This window comes from Oncorhynchus clarkii, chromosome 12, assembly GCF_045791955.1.
Source record: "Oncorhynchus clarkii lewisi isolate Uvic-CL-2024 chromosome 12, UVic_Ocla_1.0, whole genome shotgun sequence".
NCBI classification, from domain to species: domain Eukaryota; kingdom Metazoa; phylum Chordata; class Actinopteri; order Salmoniformes; family Salmonidae; genus Oncorhynchus; species Oncorhynchus clarkii.
The window spans coordinates 42,871,142-42,899,118 of NC_092158.1; the positions used below are offsets into that span (position 1 = coordinate 42,871,142).

The 27,977-nt window shown below is 40.6% G+C and overlaps 2 protein-coding genes across 6 annotated transcripts in view; both read left to right on the forward strand.

The window, feature by feature from the left end:
• The first annotated feature begins 741 nt into the window (after positions 1-741).
• On the forward strand, positions 742-27,781 carry LOC139423217 (vacuolar protein sorting-associated protein 26B-like). 3 transcript variants are annotated; one of them, XM_071174975.1, is made up of 7 exons: positions 1,126-1,544; positions 3,623-3,779; positions 10,612-10,776; positions 11,164-11,339; positions 12,105-12,247; positions 12,725-12,899; positions 27,724-27,781. In XM_071174975.1, exons 1-6 carry the CDS (start codon positions 1,322-1,324, stop codon positions 12,857-12,859), a joined length of 999 nt encoding a protein of 332 aa, XP_071031076.1. In that variant the 5' UTR covers positions 1,126-1,321; the 3' UTR covers positions 12,860-12,899; positions 27,724-27,781. The 3 variants fall into 3 exon arrangements, with proteins under 3 accessions (XP_071031075.1, XP_071031076.1, XP_071031077.1); XM_071174974.1 differs by lacking the exon at positions 27,724-27,781 and having other exon boundaries at positions 742-1,544; positions 12,725-15,978; XM_071174976.1 differs by lacking the exon at positions 27,724-27,781 and having other exon boundaries at positions 10,690-10,776; positions 12,725-15,978.
• LOC139423216 (fasciculation and elongation protein zeta-1-like) overlaps positions 27,506-27,977 on the forward strand; it is a 33,457-nt gene continuing 32,985 nt past the window's right edge. For 2 of the 3 annotated variants that reach the window (XR_011635814.1, XM_071174973.1), the window contains exon 1: positions 27,742-27,863. The gene's annotated coding sequence lies outside the window, so the exon portion shown is untranslated. Of the gene's footprint in view, positions 27,864-27,977 lie in introns of all 3 variants that reach the window. The other variant, XM_071174972.1, reaches the window with a different exon arrangement.

Consider the following 27,977-nt stretch of genomic DNA (forward strand, 5'->3'; position numbering starts at 1 on the left):
CATAGTCACTTTAATAACTCCACCTACATGTACATATTACCTCAATTACCTTGACACCAGTGCCCCCGCACATTGACTCTGTACCAGTACCCAATGTATATGGCCCCTCTATTGTTTAATTATTTGTTATTCTTCTATTTTACTGGTTATTCTTACTTTTTAGCATTTTCTTAAAACTGCATTGTTAATTGAGGGATTGTAAGTAAGCATTTCACTGTAAGGTCTAGAACTGTTGTATTCAGCGCATGTGACAAATGCAATTTGATTTGATTTTGGGAGAAGGTGGAAGGAGATTTTGGCCTTCATTCTGCAAATTGAAACAAGATAGATATGTAGCTTCAGCCAAAGCTGTCAGCAGAGACCGAAGAAGTGATGTCATGTACTGGATCATATACAGTCATTTGATCTCAATACAGTTTTATGTTCCCAAAACTAGAATATGTTATGAACTGAGTGGACTACGTTTTGTAGACTTTATCCTTCGTCAAAGTATTTAAAAACCGCGTTGTTTAGGAGTGCAAAGTTGATTGAGTTATTGCACACGTGCATTTCACAGTATGCGTTCCCTAACAGAAATATGCAAATGTGTGCTAGAACGGGCCAATAGGACCTCGCTCGCTCGTATTTGGCTCTGCCCATTTGTTCCCATTGGAAATGACAGGCTGTGGTCTATCTTGAATTAGTTATAAAAAATCTGTGACCCAACTCTGCAGGCGCGGCGCTGCGCACTTGTTTTACGTCACCAGCGGGGTTTTTTCGCACCAGAAATGTTGGGTTGAAATCGCGCAGAACCTGACGTTGACAGCAAAGATATTGGATAAATTAAAAATGTCCCACTCAGGCCGTTTACCATTGATTCCGTTCTACTTAAGGGGTGGCTCTCTCGAAGGCAGCGGGGACTTGTCTGCTAAGTGCGTTGACTGTATATGAACCAGTATATGACTATTTAAACCAGAAAAAATGAGGTAGTGGGATGTGTCACTACTTCGGTCTCTACTGACAGCTTTGGCTGAAGCTGACATATCTATCTTGTTTCGTTTATTTAGAATATCATACTTTTCTGGCACTCTTTTCTATCTGTTGAATATCTGTTTTTCTAACGCACCCTGCATTTACACGCATGCGCATTTAAAGAGGAAGCTCAACATTGGACATTGCTTCATCAACAGTTGCCCTATTTAGTTTAGGTAGTGGCATAGTACAGCACAATCTAAATTTCGGAATAAATCACTCGTTACTGTAGCAAGGATTTGAAATACAGTAACGTAGGATTGTTGTTGTACATGCAGAATCTACAAAGGCTCTGAAACAAGGTGTAGTGATGAGCTTTTTTAGTTTTGGTCAAAGTGCACAAATCGATATAGTTTTGAATGACGCTGAGACAAGAAAGAAAGCCGAACATAAGACCGAAGATGGGAAAAAGGACCAATATTTTCTGTTTTATGATGGCGATACAGTATCTGGAAAAGTCAACGTAACACTGAAGAATCCAGGGAAAAGACTCGAGCATCAAGGCATCAAAATCGAGTTTATTGGGAAAATTGGTAAGTGTGACACAGACCCATCTTTGTCTGTGTTGTGTTGTCACTGCCCAAATAACTAAATAAGCTACACAATTATCCATGGTGCAAAACATTAACAAGTCTCTATTAATGATATAGTAATCCTAATTAATTGCCAGACTGATCAAATCAAACTATCTGTGTCCATTGATTGAACAGTGACGCAACACGTAGCCATGCCATGCTCATTCACTGCATGCAACTTGGGCACGGGTTAAAGCGTTGTGACCTGTGGTGGGCTGTGTGATATACTGGAAGTGATCAACAGAAGACCCATTGTGCCACAAACTCTCCTACAGTATATTCTACCTGGTAAAAAGTGTGAGAATCATGAGGCTAACTTAACCAGTCAGAAATTAAGATATGAAAATCATGAGACTAACTTCACCTGTCAGTTACACTTGGTCTGTATCATGTCCTTTATAGTTAGGCCTACATTGTAATAAATGTTATCAGTATCGCACAGACAGGAATAAAGAACTCTGGTGGTGTAATGTTTCATTAACTATTCATGGTGTGATTGTGATAACATATAGAACCTCAAGTCTTTTTGTCCACCCGACCTAGAATACCTCACAGCCAAATGCCGACCCCATTACCTCCCAAGATAATCTTCTTCGGTTATCGTCACAGCTGTGTATATTCCCCCTCATGCCAAAATCACGACGGCCCTCAAGGAACTACACTGAACTTTATGCAAACTGGGAACCACGTGTCCACTACCTCGATTCGGTCTTGTGTAGCAAAATTGTAATGTTAATTTTGTATTTTTACATTGGCTAAAAGTAGCGACTCGGAGCTAGAAAATCTTATATCATACACTGCAGTTGTGGAACAATGAGAAAGAAATTCTGCTTTGAAAGTTGATAAATTCCACTTTTGAGAAAAAGGCCCTTGGATGCTTTGGTACACTTACTGGAGAGCTCTTCTTTGTCTACACCCATTCAGCATTGTTCACACCCTCTTAAGATTTAGCCCTACCCATCTCTTTAAGTATTCACAATTGAGGCCATGTGGAAAACACACCCTATATCAAATCAAATTTAAGTTTATTTGTTACATGCACAGGATACAGAAGATGTAAACAGTACAGTGAAGTAGTTACTTGCATGGTAGCAATATCAAAAACAGAAAGTGTCCAGATACAATATTTTTGTCATTATTAGAAGACGCTTACCCAACACTTGTCTAAATTGATGGGTCATGTGAAGGAAATGCTATAACCACCCCCCCCCAAGCCACATCTAGCTTAGTGAATGGGTCACTATTCTCTAGACATGTACACATGTTCATGAAATACAATAGATGGCCGTAATCACCCCCAGACACACCTGGTTAATTTGATGGGTCATGTATTAATCCGGCCGAAGTGGAGTCTTTTGTTTAGACATGTAGCTAGCTAAACAATGGACCGGCATAATCCCAACTCCTACTACCACCAATGCAAACATTATCATAGCTGTAGTATGAATCTGCAGGTAGCTAAAGCTAACAAATTAGATTACATTTTAGCTAGCTAACATTAGGCTATAACTAGCAATACAAATGGGTTTCTGATTCAAATAATATTACTACACAGATCACATTAGCTAGTGAGCCAGCTAGCTAACAGTACGCTTTAACTTGCAATGTGAATGACATTCTGACAAAATTAGTTACTTATATCTGAAACTATAGCTAGACTCTTACCCGTATACATGGATGAATGCTTCACATCAGACTGGAACTATTTAACTTGATTTGGTCTGGGGCGGTATGTCACAGCATCATCGGACTGAGCTTTTACTTTTAGATTTGTCTGTATTGTTGTGAATTGTTAGATACTACTAGATATCTAACAAGTTAAGTATTTTGCTACACCCGCAATAACATCTGCTAAATATGTGTTTGTGACTAATAAAATGTAAAATTTTTACACCCTTGTAAGATGCAGTAACCATTTGTAATTTTGTTGCATTACCTTGAATCTCTCTCTATAGTACATGTAATGCCTTTTAAAGGGATAGATTAGAAAGTAATCTGTAAACTGGTGATACCAACAACCATTTCTCTCTTTTCAGAGCTGTACTACGACAGGGGAAACAACTATGAGTTTGTGTCTCTGGTTAAAGACTTGGCCCAACCGGGAGAGCTAACGCAGTCCCGGACCTTCGACTTTGAGTTCACAAATGTGGAGAAACCATACGAGGCCTACACGGGCCAGAATGTCAAATTACGGTAAGCAACAGTGAGCATCTGGCAAGACTAAACAAACCATGCATGAAACATTTTCACAGCACAATAGGACTGTTACATACATTGGCGATTTTAGCATGTAAATCTTGGTGGGGCAAAAAATAATAAAAGTGGGATGCATGCCAGCAAAGCCCCAACACATCACTAAACAATACATTAATTGCGCTATAAGGGTGACAAATGGTGCCTACATACAGCAGTCTCAACATCTTACCACTGCTACACCTGGTCATCAGTGGAGCCTTGTCTGGCAGCGAAACAGTTCATCCAGCCTCATTTACTGCTTTTTAAAAAACATAGGTGATATGGCTGACTTGCCTAAACAAATGTGGTTTCTACTGACAATTGAGATGTACAAACTATAGCATAAGGGGACGACAAGCGGATAAGAGGCAATCTGTAATTTCGATTAAGACATTAATGTGCGAGCTAGGACGGACGTAGTCAATATAGCCGTTTGTTTATCACTTTTGAAATGTACAGCGACAGAATCCAGAACATGGGTCGTTCTTACAGTGTTCTCCCTGTACACCAAGTCAGAACCGTAGGATAAATAAAGTGGGCATATAAGCTCTTACAATATTCAATGATTACATTTCTCTAAAACAGGTTATAGGCTACATGTGCACCACATGTAGGTGAAATTAAGAGGGGTAAATAGACCAAATTATTAGTCTTACTACACAACATACACTTAGTACTACTTTCTTTGCTACAGTGTATATATATCTCCCTAGCATATTACATAATTTATGCAGCAGCAAACAATACATTTTTGAACTCCCCTGTTGTGCTGTGCTCACAGGAAGTTGGAGCGGCTGTCCTTTGTGTGCAAATTTTGTCATCAAAGTCAGGAATTCTCTCTTCTCTGGATTTATGGTGCTTTCAAAACAACTGAGAACTCTTGGGGGAAAAACAAGGTTGAATCATGATCACATCATTGATCTTCAGGTCGTAACTCTAGAAAGAGACCGGAGTTGGATGACAGCTCAAAATGTATTTTCCCAGTCGGAGCTCGTTTATTCCCGACTTCCCAGTTGTCTTGAACTCACTGAAGTCAAGTTTTGCAGTTCCGAGTTAAGTTGTTTTGAGCGTGGCACAAATCATGCTTCATTGATAGCATGGCCTAGCTCGAATGTTTATCATTTTAAACTTGGAAAAGAGCCCCTTAATCCCAGATTTGTGACCACACAGCCACTGTCACTGATTCCTTCCACACCACTCATTGTTGAATTTGTGATTTCCAACTTGTTGTGTAATGTTTATGTCCAATGGCTGATTAGCACTGATACGTTTTATCGATAATCTCTCTTCATATGACAAGGATTGAAAAGTATTTGCCAGTAGATTGTTGACTTGATTCATGATTATGAATGCTAGCTTGCTAGCTAAGATTTTGAAAGTATGATTTTGACATGATCAGTCCAATCAAAGTTACGAGTGATTTGAGATATATTTATCTGTGGCCAATGACCTTGAGCCTTCTTGGATGGGCACTTCTAATGTAACTCTATGGCAGCATCCAAGGGGCTTGAATTTGAGGTCTACCCTTAGATTTGGTGGTGACGTAGTGTCCCCATGAGTGAGAGAACACTGAGCCAATCACGGCCTAACGCCCCTTATTTTCTGCTGGCTTGCCCCACCACCACGGAAAGCACTGAGCAAGGCTGAAACACCAGCATTTTGGAGCTGCCTTACTCAAGAAAACCATGTTTGTATGCAGCTTTATTAACTCAATTATATATATTTAAAAATTGTTTGCAAACTCATATGTGACACGTATTAATGCCAAAATACAATGCAAAATAGGCAAGCCCCCCCCCCCCCCCCCTCCTGTATTACCAAATAATGAGAGAGCAAACCACACACAAGTCAGAGTCATATTATAAAGTCCATCTTTAATTATATGAGCTTCACCATATCCCTGTGACTATCAGATCAATTCAGTGTCTATAAATGAATTCTCTGAGAGTGCTTACAAAACAGTTCTTAGTATCATTTATAGTCAAGACACACCCATCTCAACTCACATGACAAATAACTGATCTTAGGAACATTACACAAAGAACCTTTTACTTGAAAGAGGAGTATCCCATAGCTAGCTAGATAGCATTAGCTATAAATTATAGTTCAGTTTGGTTTCCTAAATGAAGTTCTTATCTCGTTGTTGGTACAACATAGTACCAAACCATTACCTCATCCAATGGCATATATCAATTGTCAATTCTAGATACTTTTATCTCAAATACACCTCCTCCTTGACAAGCTCACCCGAGACAGTGAGCCTCTTAGGTCATATACTAGATCAAGATAAGGGCAACCTCAGAGGGGACATGTAATAGTTACAGAGACATTCCCATAAGAAGACAAGCCTCCATTCTGTCCTCCTCCCCTTCTGATATTCTTCATAGTGGTTCACATGGTTTAACAGATACATTGACATATGAAGACGAGCCTGACCTCTCCCCTCTCTGGGCCCCTAGTGACTAAGCCCTAGCAGAGAAGGGATAACTGCAAACGGCCAACAGTATTATCCAAAAGAAGACATCCTAACATACAAATATCTCACAAGCATTATTATGTAAATAACGTCTTATTTATGAATGTTACCGAACTAATTCTGATTCAGCCATGACATTTCTATCGCCTAATAATAGTGCATTCTAGTTGTTGTCTTTGGTAACAGGTAATTGTCAATGGATTGCATGTGATTCTAGGCCATTTCGCTAAATGTAACCATTTAAAGCATCGTAAAGCTGATTGACTGTGGTAAAAAGGCCTGGGTCTGAATGGATTCACCTCCAGAGTGCCATTTTAAGAGTTTTGCATTCAACAAAACAGAATTGTTGCCTTGACAAATAGAAACAGAAGTAAGGAAGTAGAAACAGGATTAATAGAAACTGAAAATAGAGACAGACTAGACTAGAGAGTTGCCACTTTCCATGTATCCAGTACACTGCATATACAGTGCCTTGCGAAAGTATTCGGCCCCCTTGAACTTTGCGACCTTTTGCCACATTTCAGGCTTCAAACATAAAGATATAAAACTGTATTTTTTTGTGAAGAATCAACAACAAGTGGGACACAATCATGAAGTGGAACGACATTTATTGGATATTTCAAACTTTTTTAACAAATCAAAAACTGAATAATTGGGCGTGCAAAATTATTCAGCCCCCTTAAGTTAATACTTTGTAGCGCCACCTTTTGCTGCGATTACAGCTGTAAGTCGCTTGGGGTATGTTTCTATCAGTTTTGCACATCGAGAGACTGAATTTTTTTCCCATTCCTCCTTGCAAAACAGCTCGAGCTCAGTGAGGTTGGATGGAGAGCATTTGTGAACAGCAGTTTTCAGTTCTTTCCACAGATTCTCGATTGGATTCAGGTCTGGACTTTGACTTGGCCATTCTAACACCTGGATATGTTTATTTTTTGAACCATTCCATTGTAGATTTTGCTTTATGTTTTGGATCATTGTCTTGTTGGAAGACAAATCTCCGTCCCAGTCTCAGGTCTTTTGCAGACTCCATCAGGTTTTCTTCCAGAATGGTCCTGTATTTGGCTCCATCCATCTTCATCAATTTTAACCATCTTCCCTGTCCCTGCTGAAGAAAAGCAGGCCCAAACCATGATGCTGCCACCACCATGTTTGACAGTGGAGATGGTGTGTTCAGGGTGATGAGCTGTGTTGCTTTTACGCCAAACATAACGTTTTGCATTGTTGCCAAAAAGTTCAATTTTGGTTTCATCTGACCAGAGCACCTTCTTCCACATGTTTGGTGTGTCTCCCAGGTGGCTTGTGGCAAACTTTAAACAACACTTTTTATGGATATCTTTAAGAAATGGCTTTCTTCTTGCCACTCTTCCATAAAGGCCAGATTTGTGCAATATACGACTGATTGTTGTCCTATGGACAGAGGGTCCCACCTCAGCTGTAGATCTCTGCAGTTCATCCAGAGTGATCATGGACTTCTTGGCTGCATCTCTGATCAGTCTTCTCCTTGTATGAGCTGAAAGTTTAGAGGGACGGCCAGGTCTTGGTAGATTTGCAGTGGTCTGATACTCCTTCCATTTCAATATTATCGCTTGCACAGTGCTCCTTGGGATGTTTAAAGCTTGGGAAATCTTTTTGTATCCAAATCCGGCTTTAAACTTCTTCACAACAGTATCTCGGACCTGCCTGGTGTGTTCCTTGTTCTTCATGATGCTCTCTGCGCTTTTAACGGACCTCTGATACTATCACAGTGCAGGTGCATTTATACGGAGACTTGATTACGCACAGGTGGATTGTATTTATCATCATTAGTAATTTAGGTCAACATTGGATCATTCAGAGATCCTCACTGAACTTCTGGAGAGAGTTTGCTGCACTGAAAGTAAAGGGGCTGAATAATTTTGCACGCCCAATTTTTCAGTTTTTGATTTGTTAAAAAAGTTTGAAATATCCAATAAATGTCGTTCCACTTCATGATTGTGTCCCACTTGTTGTTGATTCTTCACAAAAAAATACAGTTTTATATCTTTATGTTTGAAGCCTGAAATGTGGCAAAAGGTCGCAAAGTTCAAGGGGGCCGAATACTTTCGCAAGGCACTGTATGTTAACTCTAGAGAAGCATTTGTCTTTTATTAAGTGAAGTGCATATTTTTTATTTATTTGTTGGGGGCCATGTACCATGGTCAATCCATTGCATCAGATTTAATTAGATGGCTCATTTTCATCTGTATTCCCTGGGCAGAAAACAATCAACCTCAATACAATGCTACAATATAACACACTATTAAAATATCTATATGAAAAAAATATACATTGCCTTCAGAAAGTATTCAAACCCCTTGACTGAATCTACATTTTCTTGTTGCAGCCTGGATTTAGTGATACACCATCCAAAGCCTAATAATAACTTCACCATGCTCAAAGGGATATTCAGCGTCTGCTTTTTTTTATTTTGACACGTTTACCAATCGGTGACCTTCTTTGCGAGGCATTGAAAAACCTCCTAGGTTTTTGTAGTTGAATCTGTACTTGATATTCACTACTCTATTGAGGGACCTTACAGATACTTGTATTGTGTGGGGTACAGAGATGTGGTTGTCATTCAAAAATCATGTTAACCATTATCCTTGAACATGGAATGAGTCCATGCAACTTATTTTTCGATATGTTAAGCACATTTTTACTCCGGAACTTATTTAGGCTTGCCATGACAAAGGGGTTGAATACTTATTGACTCAAGACATTTCAGCTTTCATTTTTTAAAATTAATTTCTAAAAAATGTCCAAACAAAATTCCACATTGACATTATTTGGTATTGTGTGTAGATCAGTGACACAATCTCAAATGAATCAATTTTAAATCCTGGCTGTAACAACAACATTTGGAAAAAGTCAAGTGGTGTGAATACACCTCCCTGTAGGCTCTCTCGTCATTGTTGGTAATCAGGCCTACCACTGTTGTCGTCTGCAAGCTTGATGATTGAGTTCAAGACTTGCGTGACCACTCAGTCATGGGTGAATAGGCAGTACAGGAGGGGGCTGAGCAACCACCCTTGTGGGGCCCCTGTGTTGAGGATCAGCGGGATGGTTTTGTTTCCTATCTACACCCCTGGGGGCGACCCGTCAGGATATCCAGGACTCAGTTGTACAGGAAGGGGTACAGACCCAGGGTCCCGAGCTTAATGATGAGCTTGGAGGGTACTATGGTTTTGAGGACTGAGCTATAGTCAATGAACAGCATTCTTGCATAGGAATTCCTCTTGTCCAGATGGGATAGGGCAGTGTGCAGTGCGATTGCATCGTCTGTAGATCTATTGGGGTGGCATGCAAATTGAAGTGGGTCTAGGGTGTCCGGTAAGGTAGAGGGCATATGATCCTTAACTAGCCTCTCAAAGCACTTCATGGTGACAGAAATGAGTGCAACAGGGCGATAGTCATTTAGTTCAGTTACCTTTGGGTACAGGAACAATTGTGGACATATTGAAGCAAGTGGGGACCGCAGACTGGGATAGGGAGAGATTGAATATGTCCGTAAACACTCCAGCCAGCTGATCTGCGCATGCTCTGAGGATGTGGCTAGGGATGCCGTCTGGGCTGGCAGCCTTACGAGGGTTAACACGCTTAAATGTCTACTCGGCCACGGAGAATGAGAGCCAGTCCTTGGGAGCGGGCCGCGTCTGTGGCACTGAGTTATTCTCAAATGTACAATGTGCAGGGATACTTCAGTATTTGAGGTAGATATGTAGGTGGGGATTAGGAAAAAGTGACTGATGGCAGAATAAATAAGTGTGAACAGGGCTGAAAAGTGACTGGTAGCAGGAATATATACATACCTTTGGTAATATACTAGTGTAAACAGCAGTAATAGTGACGGTAGCAGGATAAATAAATGGGTACTAATGGTAATTGTAATGAATGAACAGCAGCATAGTGGTAGTAATAAATCAAATCATTTTAGGAGCAGGGTAGTTGTGAGGGGGAGCAGTAGTTGTTAGCTATGTAACAGTCTTATGGCCATGGGATGAAAGCTGTTTTTAAAGGGATCCTTCGGGATTCAATGACTTCCAGTCACAAAATCCCGATGTATCCCTTTAAGAGTCTGTTGGTCTTTGCCTTGATATTACTGTATATGCATCATGGCTCAGACTTCACTTGATTTCTACTATGTCTCACCAACTATTTGTGGTCTTTATGGAGAGAATGTGACTCCTATCAGTGTTATTGGACACCTTCTGAATTGTTTCTTTTGTGCATCCTGTATTATTACCAAATAGATTAGTAGATATAACTGACTCTTTTAAAAAAAAAATTATATTGCAGCTACTTTCTGCGGGTAACTGTAAGCCGGAGACTGAACGACATCAGTAAAGAAATGGACATTGTTGTGCACACGCTCAGTATGTTCCCAGAACTCAACTCGTCTATCAAGATGGAAGTGGGAATCGAAGACTGCCTGCACATCGAGTTTGAGTACAACAAGTCTAAGTATGACTCTATTACCATGGTTTATCATATACATTAATTGGAAGGCTTGCGATATTCCTGTTTTTGAATGGCGGGCGAGATAGCAGAGCTTTAGTGAAACCTCAGTCTCCCTGGTTGATCTTCCCTAAACTCCCATGATAATAAATCATGATTTGTGAGGGAAAAACCACCTGAACATAATAGAACATTTGAAGTAGCTTTTGTCGCAATTTTATATAAACACTGACCGGTTTGAGGGGAGTGAAATAATGTCGTAGTTCTTGTTGTTATGACAACTTCTTTCAGCACTGTTTATTAGCGTTTGATTGAAGTGACTAGTTAAACAAAACCAGTTTGGGTTTCAGTCTGTCCTTGTCCATAGACCGTAGAACTGTCATTTTAATGCAGGTACCACCTAAAAGATGTCATCGTGGGGAAGATTTACTTCCTGTTGGTACGGATCAAGATCCGACACATGGAGATTAATATCATCAAGCGAGAGACGACTGGCACGGGCACAAACGTGTACCATGAGAACGACACCATAGCCAAGTACGAGATTATGGATGGAGCACCAGTGAGAGGTCAGTGGCATTGACAACCAGTGGAGGCTGGTAGAAGGGGAAATCGGAGGATGGGCTCATTGTAATGGCTGGAATGTAACTATGTTTTGATAATTTTCCATTCACTTCATTCCAGCCATTACAATGACCCCCGTCCTCTGATTTCCCCTTCTACCAACCTGCACAGTTGACAAGGCTGGATTTACACACTGGGCATGGGATGTGGACAGAAAGCATCTAAACACCTCCCGGGTGGTGCAGTGGTACTGCAGCGCCAGCTGTGCCATCAGAGTCCTGGGTTCGCGCCCAGGCTCTGTCGTAACCGGCCGCGACCGGGAGGTCCGTGGGGCGACGCACAATTGGCCTAGCGTCGCCCGGGTTAGGGAGGGCTTGGTCGGTAGGGGTGTCCTTGTCTCATCGCGCACCAGCGACTCCTGTGGCGGGCTGGGCGCAGTGTACGCTAGCCAAGGTGGCCAGGTGCACGGTGTTTCCTCCGGCGCATTGGTGCGGCTGGCTTCCGGGTTGGATGTGCGCTGTGTTAAAGAAGCAGCGGCTTGGTTGGTTGTGTATCGGAGGACGCATGACTTTAAACCTTCGTCTCTCCCGAGCCCGTACGGGAGTTGTAGCGATGAGACAAGATAGTAGCTACTACAACAATTGGATACTATGAAATTGGGGAGAAAAAGGGGTAAAATTAAAAAAAAAAAAAAAAGAAAGCGTCTAAACAACGTTTTTGGATTTTACAGTGAACTATCACTTTAATAATATGGGTTTGGTCTCTTTCAGGGGAGTCCATCCCTATTCGACTTTTTCTGGCTGGCTATGAGATCACTCCTACGATGAGGGACATCAACAAGAAGTACTCTGTGCGGTACTACCTCAATCTGGTGCTCATAGACGAGGAGGAGAGGCGTTACTTCAAACAGCAGGTACATGCAGACACACGGTAGAGACAGTGCAAACACTAGACCCGTGGTAGAGACAGAATGGAAGATGGGTAGGTGTTGGTTCATAATGCTCTACACGTTTGTTCTATTTGGTCTGATTGGTGTCTAATTTGTGGTACATCTCAATAGTCAAGGTCGGCACATTGCTCATTTCAACTCTGTACATGGGTGCTGTGTAAGAGTAAGGCTGTAACAATTTTTTGTATAATGGATGTAACGAAAGGAAACCAAATGGAGGTCCTATCATACCTGTATCACACCATGCTGCATCGTAACATGAGGTGTACACCACTATATATTAGTTGGTTGTGTGTTACCTGGGATGTGTTGGTTAGCGCAACAGAAAAGTAATATTGAACATTCTTACTGGACAAGTTCAGGTAGTCTCTCCCTGTTTCCTTCTGTTTTTGTCCATTTGGTGCCTCATTAACGCTACCCTGTTTTGTTGCCTTGTTCTAGGAGATCACTCTGTGGAGGAGGGGGGACGTAGTGAGGAAGAGCATGTCCCGCCAAGCGGCCATCGCCTCACAGCGCTTCGAGTGCTCGTCCAGTGACGAGAAAGCCCTAGCTCATGCCCAGGATAAGGAACAGTAGATAAGCCCCAGAATAGCCTACAATCCATTGCTTCGAAAAGGTGTGTGTGAGCACTGTGTACATGTCTGTGAATCTACGACTGTGAGAAAGAATGCATGTGTGTTCACTGCATCTATGAATGTGTGTGTGCTCGTCAGGTCATCTATGACAGAGTATGTGTGATGTCCAAAATTAGGTGAACGGCAGCCATTTTAGGTATAACCTCGCCCCTTTCAACTTTGCCATTTCATCAACAACACTGATGATGTCACTTTCTCCAACAACTGCAGCTGAAAAGATGTCACTATAATTCAATGTTTGAAGAAATAAGGTGTTCTCATGGTATATTATGAACTTTTAGCCAGGTTTTTCTGCTGTACTGATTATTGTAATGCCTTTTTTCTGTCCTTTTGAATTAGTGATGTTTCTTAAACCAAACCAAACAGCTGCTGTTGAAATCTTTTAGGCATCTCTTAATGAGTACGTGTCTTTGGCATTTGGACTCAATGGACATGCAAGTCCTCTTAAGGCCTGGTTACACCTTGCATTAACATGTGGTGGTCATCCCAATCAAGATGATCAGATCTGATCAAGGTTTGTGGTGTACACACATGGTATTGAAATTGGTCTCTTATCCGTCCACTGTATGTGTCCAGTGTCCGCATGTTAGCGCAAGGTATAAACGTGGCTTTAAAATCAGAATGTGAAATGTCATGCAACTTTAGATGCACACCAGCTTAGGGAAAATGACATTTGAATTGTCAAACAAATTATTTGTATAAAACATTGCATTCCATTCTATCATCAAAAATAACATTACATTCCAAACTTTGTCATTATCAGTAGATGCAAACATGTTTATTTTTTTATGTATTTGATATTTTTATATTATATTATCAGCATTATACATGTTCTGGGTTTGCAAGTTAGTTTTGCATGGCCCAGTGTGGTACACTAATGGTTTCTCGGAACTGATGGCTTCTACGGTTGCGTTAGGATAGTTAGTAGTAGGTTAGGATAATTAACGTTACAGGTTAGCGGCAGCCTAGTGGCTAAGAATGTTGGCACTGGAACTGAAAGGTCGGTGGTTTGAATCCCCGAGCGACTAGGTGAAACATCTGCCGACGTGCCTTTGAGCAAGGCACTTAACTCGAATTGCTCCTGTAAGTGGCTCTGGATAAGAGCGTCTGCTAAATTACTAAAATGTGAAATGTTAGGTTAAGGTTAGGCTGAGCAAAAATGCGCTACTCCATCTAACCATATAAACCATCAGTATCACCACACCGGTTCCCCTGGTAGGCAGAGTTTTCTCATTTTAGACCATTCAATTGGTCCTGATGAAATCACTACCCACCCAAAACAAACTCCCCCCACTGCTACTGCTGTTAATACAAGTGTGGCAGATTTTGGTGTAACCTTTCCAACTTATGAACTGAATATATGATCAATTTAATACCTTTCTTTTTTATTTGAACAAGATCCACAGTTTTCTGTCTGTAATTTGTTTGAAAAGTACCTAGAAAACATTACCAACACCGGTTACATTTTTTCCTTATGGTTAATTGCCAAATGGTTCTAGTTCAATTCTAGAAGCTTATTCACAGCTTATTTTTCTTGTCATCTCCAACCATTTTACACCAGGTACATGACTTCCGGTGTAAATGCACTGAAGTCCTCATAACGTGTGCCGGCACTGTCATATTGACTGGAAATAATATGAAGAAACAAAGAACATGTTAGTCTTTTGGAATGGTGTTTTGTATTATGCTCTAACTAGACTTCAGGCTAGATTCAATCAGATTCACGCTAGCCGACTCCCTCATAGCTGTTGTTTTTAAGGTGTCGGAGGTAGAACTGGGTTAGAGCTGTCAAATCCACAAGGGTCTCCCAGGATTATACCTATCGTGGACATTGCCATTGGCTGCACATACTCGCATTAGTATAAATCCCATGCAGCCGTACATTCTCATTCTGAACTTCTAGCGTGAGTAGGGTGGGTGTGTTTTCGTAACGATGAACACACTAGCAGTTGGTCACCAACTGACATATTGCTTAAATAAAAACAAAGATCTGCCTTGTGTGTACTGGTTAACGGTGAAGTGAGGTAATCTAGGCCTTCGTGAATGTTACAGCCCTTTTTGGCCACCTGATAAATGGACTGAAACTGTATTGTCCATAGACATGTGGGTTCATTAAATCCTATGGGCTGGGCTACAGTGTCTTTACATGTCTCATGTATTATAATTATTACTGCTGTTTCTCAATGCGGGATTTATTTGTAGCTAGACTTGATAGTCTCCCTGAGTCTGAAGGTTAACACTATGGATGGGTCCCAAGTGGCACACTATTCCCTATGTATTGCACTACTTTTGACCAGGGCCCATAGGACAGTTACCTATATAGAGAGGCATTTGGGACACATCCATATGACTCTGTAAACATGTTTTAAAGGGGCACTTCTCTACTTTTTATCAGCATACTGTATTCTGGTTAAAAAGTGGTGAAGTGTCCCTTTAACCTTCCGTGACCTGGCTTGTCGCTTTTGGTGTAAAACGCCCATCAGAAGATATTGCAAAGTATCACTGTGTGTCATTTGAGAGATGAACACTTTGCTTTGCAATAGGTTCAATTTCCGAATATGCTTTATCACTGCTAAACAAAGGTTCTTAAACATATTAGAGAATGGTGGATTTAATTCAAAATTACTCAAATGTACATAGATAAAACAAATATATTTACAAAGTCATCTTACAACCTTTTTAAAGCTACAATCTGCAATTGGAAAACTACAAAATCCACCCTGCCACTTATTTTGGTATACAGCCAAGGAATGGGAAAATATAACCCCACTTGAATGCATAGACAGTGCTCCAGATGAAAGGACTGACAGTTTTGAAGCTATAAATTGTTTGCTTACAATGCCATTGTTTACAAACAATTGAATCCAACAAGTGCATAGGTTGTATTCTTCAAGAATCAATGCCTTCAGAAAGTGTTCACACCCCTTGACTTTCTCTGCTTTTTTAAATTGATTAAATTGAGATGTTTTGGTCACTGGCCTGCACACAATACCCCTTTAATGTCAAAGTGGAATTATGTTTTTGGAAAAATGTACAAATTAAATGAAAATCTGAAACGTCTTGAGCCTGAGTATTCAACCCCTTTGTTATGGCAAGCCTAAATAAGTTCCTGGAGGAAACATTTGCTTAACAAGTCACAATATGTTGCATGGACTCACTCTGTGCAATAATAAACATTAACATTTTTGAATGACTATCTCATCTCTATACCCCACACATACAATTATCTGTAAGACCTCTCAGTCGAGCAGTGAATTAAAACATTTTAAAAGCAGACATTGCATATCACTGAGTATGGTGAAGTTATTAATTATACTTTGGATGGTGTATCAATAGACTCAGTCACTATAAAGATACAGGTGTCCTTCCTAACTCGGTTGACGGAGAGGAATGAAACTGCTCAGGAAGTTCACCTTGAGGCCAATGGTGACTTTAAAACAGAGTGTAATGGCTGTGATAGGAGGATGGGTGAACTATTGTAGTTACTCCACAAAACAAACTTAATTGACCTGTACAGAATAAGAATATTCCAAAACATGCGTCCTGTTTGCAACAAGGCACTAAGGTAATACTGAAAAAATGGGTCAAAGCAATTCACTTTTTGTACTGAATACAAAGTTTAATGTTTGGGGAAAATCCAATACAACACATTACTGATTTTCAAGCATGGTGGTGGATGTTATGGGTATGCTTGTAATCGTTAAGGACTGGGAAGTTTTTCAGGATAAAAAAAATAAACGGAATGGAGTTAAGCCCAGCAAAATACTAGAGGGTAACCTGGTTCAGTCTGCTTTCCACCAGATACTGGGACATTAATTCACCTTTCACCAGGAGAATAACTTAAAACACAAGGCAAAATCTACACAAGTTGCTTACCAAGAAGACCGTGAATGTTCCTGGGTGGCCGAGTTACAGTTTTGACAAAATCGTCTTGAAAATCTATGGCAAGACTTCAAAATGTCTGTCTAGCAATGATCAACAACGAACTTGACAGAGCTTGAGGAATTAAAAAAATTATAAATGTGCAAATTTTGTACTATCCAGATGTGCAAATCTCTTAGAGACTTACCCAGAAAGACTCACAGCTGTAATTGCTGCCAAAGGTGATTCTAATATGTATTGACTCGGGTGTGTGAATTCTTGAGTAAATTAAATATTTCTGTATTTCATTTTCAATAAATTTGCAGAAATTTCAAAAAATATGTTTTCACTTTGCCATTATGGGGTATTGTGTGTAGATGGGTGAAAAAAAATAGGTTTAACCCATTTTGAATTCCGGCTGTGACACAAATGTAAGTCTAGGGCTATGAATACTTTCTGAAGGGACTGTATGTATATTCCTAGCTTGTTTAGACAACAGTTTAAAAAATCTATACTAAAGAATACATTAACGCCCTATATAGTAAGTGGTTAAAAAAATATTATATTTCAATATTATCCACGACCAATATGACAGAGCTTGAAGAATTAAAAAAAAAAAAACTATGGCCAATTGTTGCACAACCCAGGTGTGGAAAGCTCTTAGAGAAAGACTCACAGCTGTAATCACTGCCAAATGTGGTTCTTACTGTATCTTATCTAGCTATAGTAGTATTTTTTTTTTACAAGTGTTAGAATTTTTCTTCCACTTTGACATTAGAGTATTTTAGTATAGATTTAAAAAATGACAATTAAATCCATTTTAATTCCACTTTGTAACACAAACACAAATTTCTGAAGGCACTGAATAATTCTTTAAAAGATAAACATTGGATGTAGCTTTCAGTGTATTTACAGAAATGTAGGTATATGTTAACCTAAAATAAATGTAATGTATCTTTCATAGCAAGCTATAAGGTACTAACTAGCCCATTTGTGAAAGGGAATGTTAGTATACAAACAAAAGCTGTAGGCTAAATGACATACAGGATACAAGTACACAAAGTTAACTTTTCCCTTTTAATAGTTGTATTTTGTGTTTCTGTATTTGAAAATAGTTTAAACTCTTATTTCTCTGATTTAAAAGAGAGCCTAAAATAGTCATGTTTTTATGAAATGCCTGGCTTGCTCCTCTCATGATGTGAAGCACAAACATGATCACTAGGGGGCAAGCTTGCATGCACTCCTGGTTAGATATACCTTACTCCCATCTTTCTGTGTCTTTCAACCCATTCAAACACAGAGGATGCAAGTAGTCTCGGTTGCTCCCTCTCATCTCCTTCATCTGTAATGATGAAAGATGGTGAAAGCAGATTTAAGTGAAAGCTATTTCCTGATAGGCATCCACATATTTCCACCTATCCTGTGACTCCAAATGAGTGTAAAGGAGATAAGGAAAGGAAGCCACTGTCGACTATTAAGATGCACCCTAAAGTACATGCATTACACTATAAGTGAGCGTCCTTAGTACTGACAGAGGCTGGTTGCTAGAGGAGATATATAGTTTATCCTAAAAGGTTGCTGATAGAACACTAGTCAGTCAGTGGCAGCATTCTAACTCCTCCATGCTAAGGCTATTGGTATTGATTGAGCAGCAAATGCTGCTGACTGATGTATTTTTTTAGCAGTTGAGGAATGAAGTCATGGGGAAAAAGTGTGCTGTGTTCTTCGGTATTGATTATTTTCAGGTAAAGCCCACTTATCCACTGGGCCTGTTGAGCAACACACTATTAGACTAAGTTGCACCCCAGAAACTTGAACGGCAGCCACATTGACACGTTCTTAACGTTGGAAACCAACAGTGGAAGTGTATGGTCTTCCCTGTATTTGATTTCACATTAGGGTTCTCCCTATTCAATCAAAACTGCTATCCAGGTGTTGCTGGTAATGTACACAGAAATGATTTGCTCTACTAGAAAGGCCCAAAAAAGGCCCATAGGCCAACAATTTATATTTGTTTAATCATGATGTCCTTTACGTATGTGACCTTGCATCACCTATTGGGGTTACATTAAGGTAATGCATTTGTAGATGGTAAAGCTCTTTGGGTTTTATGGTTTGTTTGATTTTTACATTATGCAGCTGACACATTTTAGAGGAACTGTGGCTCCCTCGTCTCGCAACCACGGCAACCACCTCTAGTGCAAAGCTCAGCTGTGCGAGCCGGGTTTCCATGGTAACGGGGGCCTCTGTCGGAAGTGTGTTTTTTTGTGTGTGTTTTTTTTTTACTGTTGTAGGGGGGGGGGGATTGTTGGTGAGTGTTGATTCCAGAAATACATTCTTACAACATGAGGACCATGAATCAAATATCATCGAAGAACAGAAGGTGTGTGAGCTGAATCCTGGACAATGAATATAGAACCATCCTATCACATCAATAATGCAACAGCTGGATATTTCATAATGACATAAGACACTATCCACTCCACAGTTAGTCCTGTAAAATCCTAATTTTACCAAAGATTGCTAATATATTGACAGTAATAGACATTTTCTCACACAAAATAGACTTTATCTTGCCCCTCAAACTGATTTAATGGAAAAATAACACAATTTAAACGTGTAATGAGTCTGTCTGATGTCGTGCCTCACCCCTTTCTACCGCAGCAGGTGGGCACAGCTCCTCTTGAGTGATGTCATTTCTGCCATTGAGTTTGGCAGAGTTCCCACTCTCTCTTACACTCAGTTCTACATGGTTCCAACCACTCACACCCTTTTGCGCCTTCTTCTTTGCTCTCTCTCTCCCCCCCTCTCTCACGGTTCCTTTATCGCTCTCATTTACACTCGCAAATCCGCTCTCTTCACACAACGGTTGTCGATGGTTAAATTAGTACCACTCACGCTGAGTTTCCATCTATCGAAATGGACATCATTTTGAAACGCTAAATACAGCGAGTATCATAAGTATTCACCCCCTTGGATTTCTTTCACATTTTGTTGCGTTGCAAAGTGGGATTGAAATATATGTAATTGTGATTTTTTTTTTGTCAGTGATCTGCACTAAATACTCCATAATGTCAAAGTGAAATTGTTTTTTTTTTTACAAATTAATATTTGTTTTAATAACTAAAATATAGTTGTATACGTATTCATCCCCTTTGTTTAGGTAAGCCTAAAGTAGTTCTGGAGTAAAATGTGGCTTTACAAATCACTTAATACAGTAAGTTACATGGACTCACTCTGTGAAATAATAGGGGTTGACATGATTTTTTTATGACTACCCTTTCCTCTGTCCCCATACATACAGTACATACATACATACACACACACACACACACACACATATACATACAGTACACACACACACATACATACATACATAAATACATCTGTAAGGTTCCTCAGTCATGTATCACATTTCAAGCCCAGATTCAACTACAGATTCAACTACAAACACCAGGGAGCATTTTGAAAGCTTCATAAATAAGGGCAGTGATTGGTAACAATAACAAATCAGACATTGAATATCTCTTTAAGCATGGTCAAGTTAATAATTATACTGTGTGTGAAGTATTAAACCACCCACACACACACCAAAGATAGTCATCCTTCTGAACTGAGCTGCAGGACAGGAAGGAAACTGCTCAGGGATGTCTTCATGAAGCCAGTTAACTAGCTATGATGGGAGAAAACTGAAGATGGATCAACAACATTGTGCTGATTCCAAAATAATGACCTAAATGACAGAGTGAAAGGAAGAATACAGATGTACAGAATAAAAAGATTCCAAAACATGCATCCTGTATGCAATAAAACACTGAAGTAATACTGCAAAAAAACAAGGCAAAGGAATATACTTTCTTGTCTAAATGCAAAGCCTTTTGTTTGGGGCAAATACACCACATCTCTGAATAACTGTATGTGTACAGTATGCTTGACATTGGCAAAGACTGGGGTGTTTTTCAGGATACCAAGAAATGGGAAGGTGCTAAGCACAAGCTAAATCCTAGAGGAAAACCTACTTCAGTCTGCTTTACACCAGACACTGGGAGAGGAATTCACCTTTGAGCAGGACAATAAGCTACAACACATGCCCAGATTTACATTGGACGTGCTTACCAAGAAGACAGTGAATGTTCCTGAGTGGCCAAGTTGGTTTTGACTTTAAATCTGCTTGAAAATCTATGGCAAGACTTGAAAATAGCTGTCCAGCCATGAATCCCCAACACCTTGACAGACTGAAGAATTTTGAAAAGAATAATGGGGAAATATTGCACAATCCATGTGTGTAAAGCTCTTAGAGATTTACCCAGAAATACTCACAGGTGTAATCACTGCCAAATGTGTTTGACATTGTTTTATTTTTCCTAAATCTTTATTGGTGTGTATTTTTGTGTAGATCATTGACAAACAATTACAATGAAATCACTTTTAATTCCACTTTGTAATACAATAAATGTGAAGAAATCCAAGGGTGGGTGGGTGTGGGATACTTTTGATACCCACTGTAGATTCACACATTGTCAAAAATAGATGCAAAGATGAACTTATTGTCATTTATTGAGCAACATGACAAGGTCAAAGCAGTTACTCACAAACCCAAACTAATCATAGTTTATTGATAATTAAGGTGATAATCTTTAACTCCACATACGTTCCTATGATTCTCCAACTTCTTGTTCAGGTGGAAGTATTATTATTATTTTATTCTAGTTTAAAGGGATAGTTAGATTTGTACAAAACATTATCTGATTATTTAGCCATGTCCAGAATCTTCTGGCTTGCACTTATTGAAAGTCCAAACATTTGTGGCAGGCAATATTGTAAGGGAACTTAACGATCAAATATACCCTTATTCCATATTGTCATTGCCAAGTCAAAAATCGAAATAAAAATGTACACAGAAATTGCATAATGAAAAAATCCCAAAGAATAAAAACAATTATTTAAAGACCACACCCCAAAAAATACTTAACAAGCCTCGATCTTGTAGAGGTGAAATTGAGGGTATTCTTTGGCTATGTCAGCATTAAATCCTCCAAAAACCATATCCAATCAAAGGACTGCAGAAGATCAATCGACTCTGGAATTTGATCAAAGACAGTGTTGAGTCAAGATACTAGTTTAGGGGAAATCTCAGTTGGATTTGCTTGATTCCTTGTGTCTTCTCGTTGCCTCCTTTTGAAAAAGGTTTAAGGTAAATGAGGAGAGGAGGCGAGGAGAAGAAACAAATTACTCTCCTTGTCCACTAGCTTTTTATCAGGCAATTTATGTTTACGGAGGAGGAATCCCAAAATACTGTACATGTGTAAAGTGTTTAAAAGAAATGCAGTAGGTTACCGGTATACTAGACATTTTATAGATCAAAGGATTAGTAGCCTATCATTTTTTAATGTGTGCATACTTTTCTCCTCTGTGAAAACCACATCTGATTCAAAGGGGGTGTGGCAGATTTCAAAACTCTTGCAGTAGGATACACCTGTGTATCATCCGCTGGAGGAGGCAATTAAGGAGAGGACAAACTCCTCCGTTCACCTACAGTATTAACGAATTGAGACTCTCCTTCATATTGTTATAGACCCCCCTCAGCCCCCAGCTGTGCCCTGGACTCTATATGTGAATTGATTGCCCCCCATTTATCTTCAGAGTTCGTACTGTTAGGTGACCTAAACTGGGATATGCTTAACACCCCGGGCCATCCTACAATCTAAGCTAGATGCCCTCAATCTCACACAAATGATCAAGGAACCTTTCCAGGTACAACCCTAAATCTGTAAACACGGGCACCCTCATAGATAACCAACTTGCACTCTAAATACACCTCTGCTGTCTTCAACCAGGATCTCAGCGATCACTGCCTCATTGACTGCGTCCGTAATGATTCCGTGGTCAAACGACCACCCCTCATCACTGTCAAACGCTCCCTAAAACACTTCAGCGAGCAGGCCTTTCTAATCGACCTGGCCCGGGTATCCTGGAAGGATATTGACCTTATTCCGTAGGTAGATGATGCTTGGTTATTCTTTAAAAGTGATTTCCTCACCATCTTAAATAAGCATGCCCCATTCAAAAAATGTACAACTAAGAACAGATATAGCCCTTGGTTCACTCCAGTCTTGATTGCCCTTGACCAGCACAAAAACATCCTGTGGTGTTCTGCATTAGCATCGAATAGCCCCAGCGATATGCAACTTTTCAGGGAAGTTAGGAACCAATATCCACAGTCACTAAGGAAAGCAAAGGCTAGCTTTTTCAAACAGAAATTTGCATCCTGTAGCACAAATTCCAAAAAGTTTTAGGACACTGTAAAGTCCATGGAGAATAAGAGCACCTCCTCCCAGCTGCCCACTGCACTGAGGCTAGGAAACACTGTCACCACCGATAAATCCTCGATAATCGAGAATTTCAATAAGCATTTTTCTACGGATGGCTATGCTTTCCACTGGGCTACCCCTACACTGGCCAACAACTCTGCACCCCCTGCAGCAACTTGCCCAAGCCTCCCCTCTTCTCCTTCACCCAAATCCAGATAGCTGATGTTCTGAAAGAGCTGCAAAATCTGGACCCCTACAAATCAACTGGGCTAGACAATCTGGACCCTCTCTTTCTAAAATTATCACTGCAATTGTTGCAACCCCTATTACTAGCCTGTTCAACCTCTCTTTCATATCGTCTGAGATCTCTAAAGAAAGCTTCCGCGGTCATCCCCCTCTTCAAATGGGGAGACATCCTGGACCCAAACTGCTACAGACCTATATCCATCCTGCCCTGCCTTTCTAAAGTCTTCAAAAGCCAAGTTAACAAACAGATCACCGACAACTTCGAATCCCACCGTACCTTCTCCGCTATGCAATCTGGTTTCCGAGCTGGTCATGGTTGCACCTCAGCCACGCTTAAGGTCCTAAACGATATCATAACCGCCATCGATAAAAGACAGTACTGTGTAGCCATCATCATCGACCTTGCCAAGGCTTTCGACTCTGTCAATCACCGCATTCTTATCGGTAGACTCAACAGCCTTGGTTTCTTAAATAACTGCCTCGCCTAGTTTACCAACTACTTCTCAGATAGAGTTCAGTGTGTCAAATCGGAGGGCCTGTTGTCCGGACCTCTGGCAGTCTCTATGGGGGTGCCACAGGGTTCAATTCTCAGGCCAACTCTTTTCTCTGTATATATCAATGATGTCGCTCTTGCTGCTGGTGATTATCTGATCCACCTCTACGCAGACGACACTGTTCTGTATACTTCTGGCCCTTCTTTGGACACTGAGTTAAAAAACCTCCAGACGAGCTTCAATGCCATACAACATTCCTTCCGTGGCCTCCAACTGGTTTTAAAAGCTCGTAAAACTAAATGCATGCTCTTCAACCGATTGCTGCCCACACCCGCCGCCCGGCTAGCATCACCACTCTGGACAGTTCTGACTTAGAATATGTGGACAACTACAAATACCTAGGTGTCTGGTTAGACTGTAAACTCTCCTTCCAGACTCACATTAAGTGTGCTGCCATCCTGTTAGAAGGTAACAGATTATTTTATTACAAGGGTTCAATTGGATTTTCATTGTGTGCAATGGTGTTATTTGCCCCCTAGTGGATGTTTCTGGTACTTAGAAAGACAACGCAAACAGGAAGTAGAGAATTTGTTCTGCACGCATAGAAGCAGCTACAAACAACGCTACGGTGCAGGTCTTTCAATGTAGTTATTTCTTGTCACGCTTCAGCCTTGGAAAACATTTGTTTGTAAGTTCAATTCAAGCATTTAGCTAATGGTTATAATCTTGTTATTGATAGAGTTGCTTACATGTCAATGTTGGTTGCATTTACTCACAAATTGCAATGCTTTTCATGTATGTCGTTAGCTGTATTACTTTGCTCGTGCGTCATGCAAACAAATTGTAAAATATACAATACTGTAGTTTTGTTACTGTTCCTAGTGTAATATGCTTTGTTATTCTACATAAATGGTTGTACATTATTAGAGTAATGAAAGGAGCCAATTACCATATGAGTAACAATTAGCTATATGGTTTGGCATCATGCCAGATGCATGGTACCTTAGCGCGTGCTTTGTATTTATGCAACTTCAAATGTATAATATACAGCTACTGTCGGTGTGAATTGAATACTAAAGTATATTCTTTTCTGTATTTTGCAGTTTCACAACATAAACGTTTTCAATATATTCATTCAAGAAAAGTCACGCCTTGGGAGTTTTATTGAAGATTTAGTTGTTAGCTATCTGTCTAGTTTTGCATGGGAACGCAACTCAAGGGCAGAATATTAAGCATCTCAATCCAAAATTAGCTAATTTGATGTAGTCTATCGCAGTGCCATATACTACCCACAACTGCGACCTGTACGCTCTCGTTGGCTGGCCCTCGCTTCATATTCATCGCCAAACCCGCTGGCTCCAGGTCATCTATAAGTCTTTGCTAGGTAAAGCTCCGCCTTATCTCAGCTCACTGGTCACCATCGCAGCACCCACCCGTAGCACGCGCTCCAGCAGGTATATTTCACTGGTCATCCCCAAAGCCAACTCCTCCTTTAGCTGCCTTTCCTTCCAGTTCTCTGCTGCCAATGACTGGAACAAATTGCAAAAATCACTCAAGCTGGAGACTTATCACCCTCACTAACTTTAAGCATCAGCTGTCAGAGCAGCTTACCGATCACTTCACCTGTACACAATCAATCTGTAATTAGCCCACCAAACTACCTCATCCCCATATTGTTATTTATTTTTGCTCTTTTGCACCCCAGTATCTCTACTTGCACATCATCTGCACATCGATCACTGCAGTGTTAAAGCTAAATTGTAATTATTTCACCACTATGGCCTATTTATTAGTTTACCTCCCTAATCTTACTACATTTGCACACACTGTATATATATTTTTCTATTCTGTTATTGACTGTATGGTTGTTTTATCCGATGTGTAACCCTTTGCTGTTTTTGTCGCCCTGCTTTGCTTTATCTTGGCCAGGTCGCAGTTGTAAATGAGAACTTGTTCTCAACTGGTTTACCTAGTTAAATAAAGGTGAAATAAATAAAAATATGGTGACCACTTATCGGTTTCCGGGTCACGGAGAAGAGGAGGATGGAGAAGTCGAGGGGAGGATGGACCTTTGCCCAATTGAGAGAAGGCAATAGTCTTCAGTTTAATTTTGTATTGATGCTTTGGCATCAGTTTGGAAATCTGTTTGAACTTTCCTTCTTTTTGAAACAAGAAGTATATTTATCATGTTCTGGGGTGTATTCATTATTGCACACCATAGCAAAATGTTTTGCAATGAAAATGAGAGTTTCTTTTTAGGTCCCTTTCCGTTTCGGTCTGTTAATTTCAGTTTGGTTCCTAGTAAATGCACACTCAGGTTAGATCAGTGAAAAAAACAAAGATATACAAAATCTGACAACAAAGCGCATGAAATGTTGGTCTAAATTATTAGTTTTTTTTTCTCATATTTGTTACATAAGCACACTGAGTCAGTCACACAATATAAGTCCATTGTCACTTGTATGACTTTGCCACAGTGGGTAAGGGAACATTGGGACTGTGTAATCTAAGCACTGGGTGACCATAACCATGTTCTGATCGGGAAATTACGGTGATGATGTTACGGCTTAGACACTCAGCTCCATAACATTACATCAACAGTCATCTACAAGACACACTGCATTAGCCCCATAACAGACTGCCGCTAATCTGATATGCTAAACCAGTTAGTGCGGCTAGCAGAAGAGTCTAGCCCTAATGTACCAGGGAGAGATCATGGCATGGCCATATGTGTCTGCATCACTCTGTGCACCACAGTGTTAAAATAGTGTGTAAAACCGTAACATGAGCAAATGGGTTTCAATTCCTATGAGGCTTTCAAAGGGATTTCATCTCCATCACAGAATCAGATTAAATCCAGTCAGGGATTAGGAACAGGGAACAGGCCAGGGATTGACAAGGAGCTGAGTGGGTTTATATTGTGCAAGTGTGTGTGTGCGGGGTGGTGGGGATCTGTTGGTGTGTGTGTGACGTAGTGTGTGTAAAAGCCATCTGTAACTCACATGGTGACAAAAACCAAGTTGACAGAAATGCCTCTACAACAACCATCTTTGTCTTCTGGTATGGTGGACTGCTGCCTGTTTGGCATTCTCTCAATCTTTCACTGCCTTTCGCTCTTTCTGTCTCTCTCTGTCTCTCTCTGTCTCTCTCTCTATCTATCACACAGGACCACCAATAAATACAGGTTCAGTATAAATAAAAGGGCAGGTTTCTTTGACGTCATCACAGATTCTCACCATACTCCCTCTACTTTCCGCTCTCATTGAGGTGGGACCAAAAATTACAATCTCCTTCCTTACCAAAGCTAGCAAGCAAACTAAACTAACCACTACCCCTAGTCTAAGGGTCCCTCCTTTCAGCTTCGTTTCCACACCAGCAACACTCTGTCCCTGTCAAAATGCTAATCAGCCTAGCATATTCACAGGCATGGTGCTAGCTGGCTCAGTTGAATTAAGCTAGCTTACCTGCAATTCTACCCATAGAATGATAAATAGCAGGTTCCAGGAAAATATAATAATGTAGCCATGGCAGACAGTCTGCATGGTCTCTACAGTACACACAGGGTGCAGCTGCCTCTCCCTTCTCCTCATTAATATTGAGGGTTTGAGCCTTGGAGGAGGGAGGCGTGGACAAAGGGAGAGGGGGAGAAGAAGGAGGAGGAGAAAGGGGGATGATGATTCCGCAGGCAGGCTGTAGAGAGCGAGCGAGTGATGCACAGGCTCTCTCTCTCAAGTAAGGTTGAGGCTGAGGTTGCTTATTGTTTGGAAAATAACGGGCTGCTGCCAGCGGAGAGAGATAAGCAAGGGGGCTGTGGGCTACTGGAGGAGAACGGACGGACAGAACAGCACCGGCCATTGTCTTTTTTTCTTTCTCTCTCTTTCTTTTCTCTCCAGACTCTGGAATGATTGTGATTGCTGTTGGTTGGCCAGTGTTGGGATTTGCAGAGGAAGGTGCCGTAGTGCAGATCTGCCTTGCCTAGGAGGGACTGTCTCTCTGTTTCTTAGCCATATTACAGGAGGCACAGTTACTGCAGGTAATCTGTCGTTCTATCTATCCTTCTCTACCTCCACCTCCCCCCTCCATCATCTCCCTCCCTCATATGTAACCATGGTCTTGTCTTCCTTCTCTTCGTCCTCTCCTTCTCTCC

Coding starts and splice junctions, on each gene's coding strand:
- LOC139423217 (XM_071174974.1), top strand. CDS start 1,322: ATGAGCTTTTTTAGTTTTGGTCAAAGTGCACAAATCGATATAGTTTTG. Junction 1,545..3,622: donor CGAGTTTATTGGGAAAATTG/GTAAGTGTGACA, acceptor CTCTCTTTTCAG/AGCTGTACTACGACAGGGGA. Junction 3,780..10,611: donor GGCCAGAATGTCAAATTACG/GTAAGCAACAGT, acceptor ATTATATTGCAG/CTACTTTCTGCGGGTAACTG.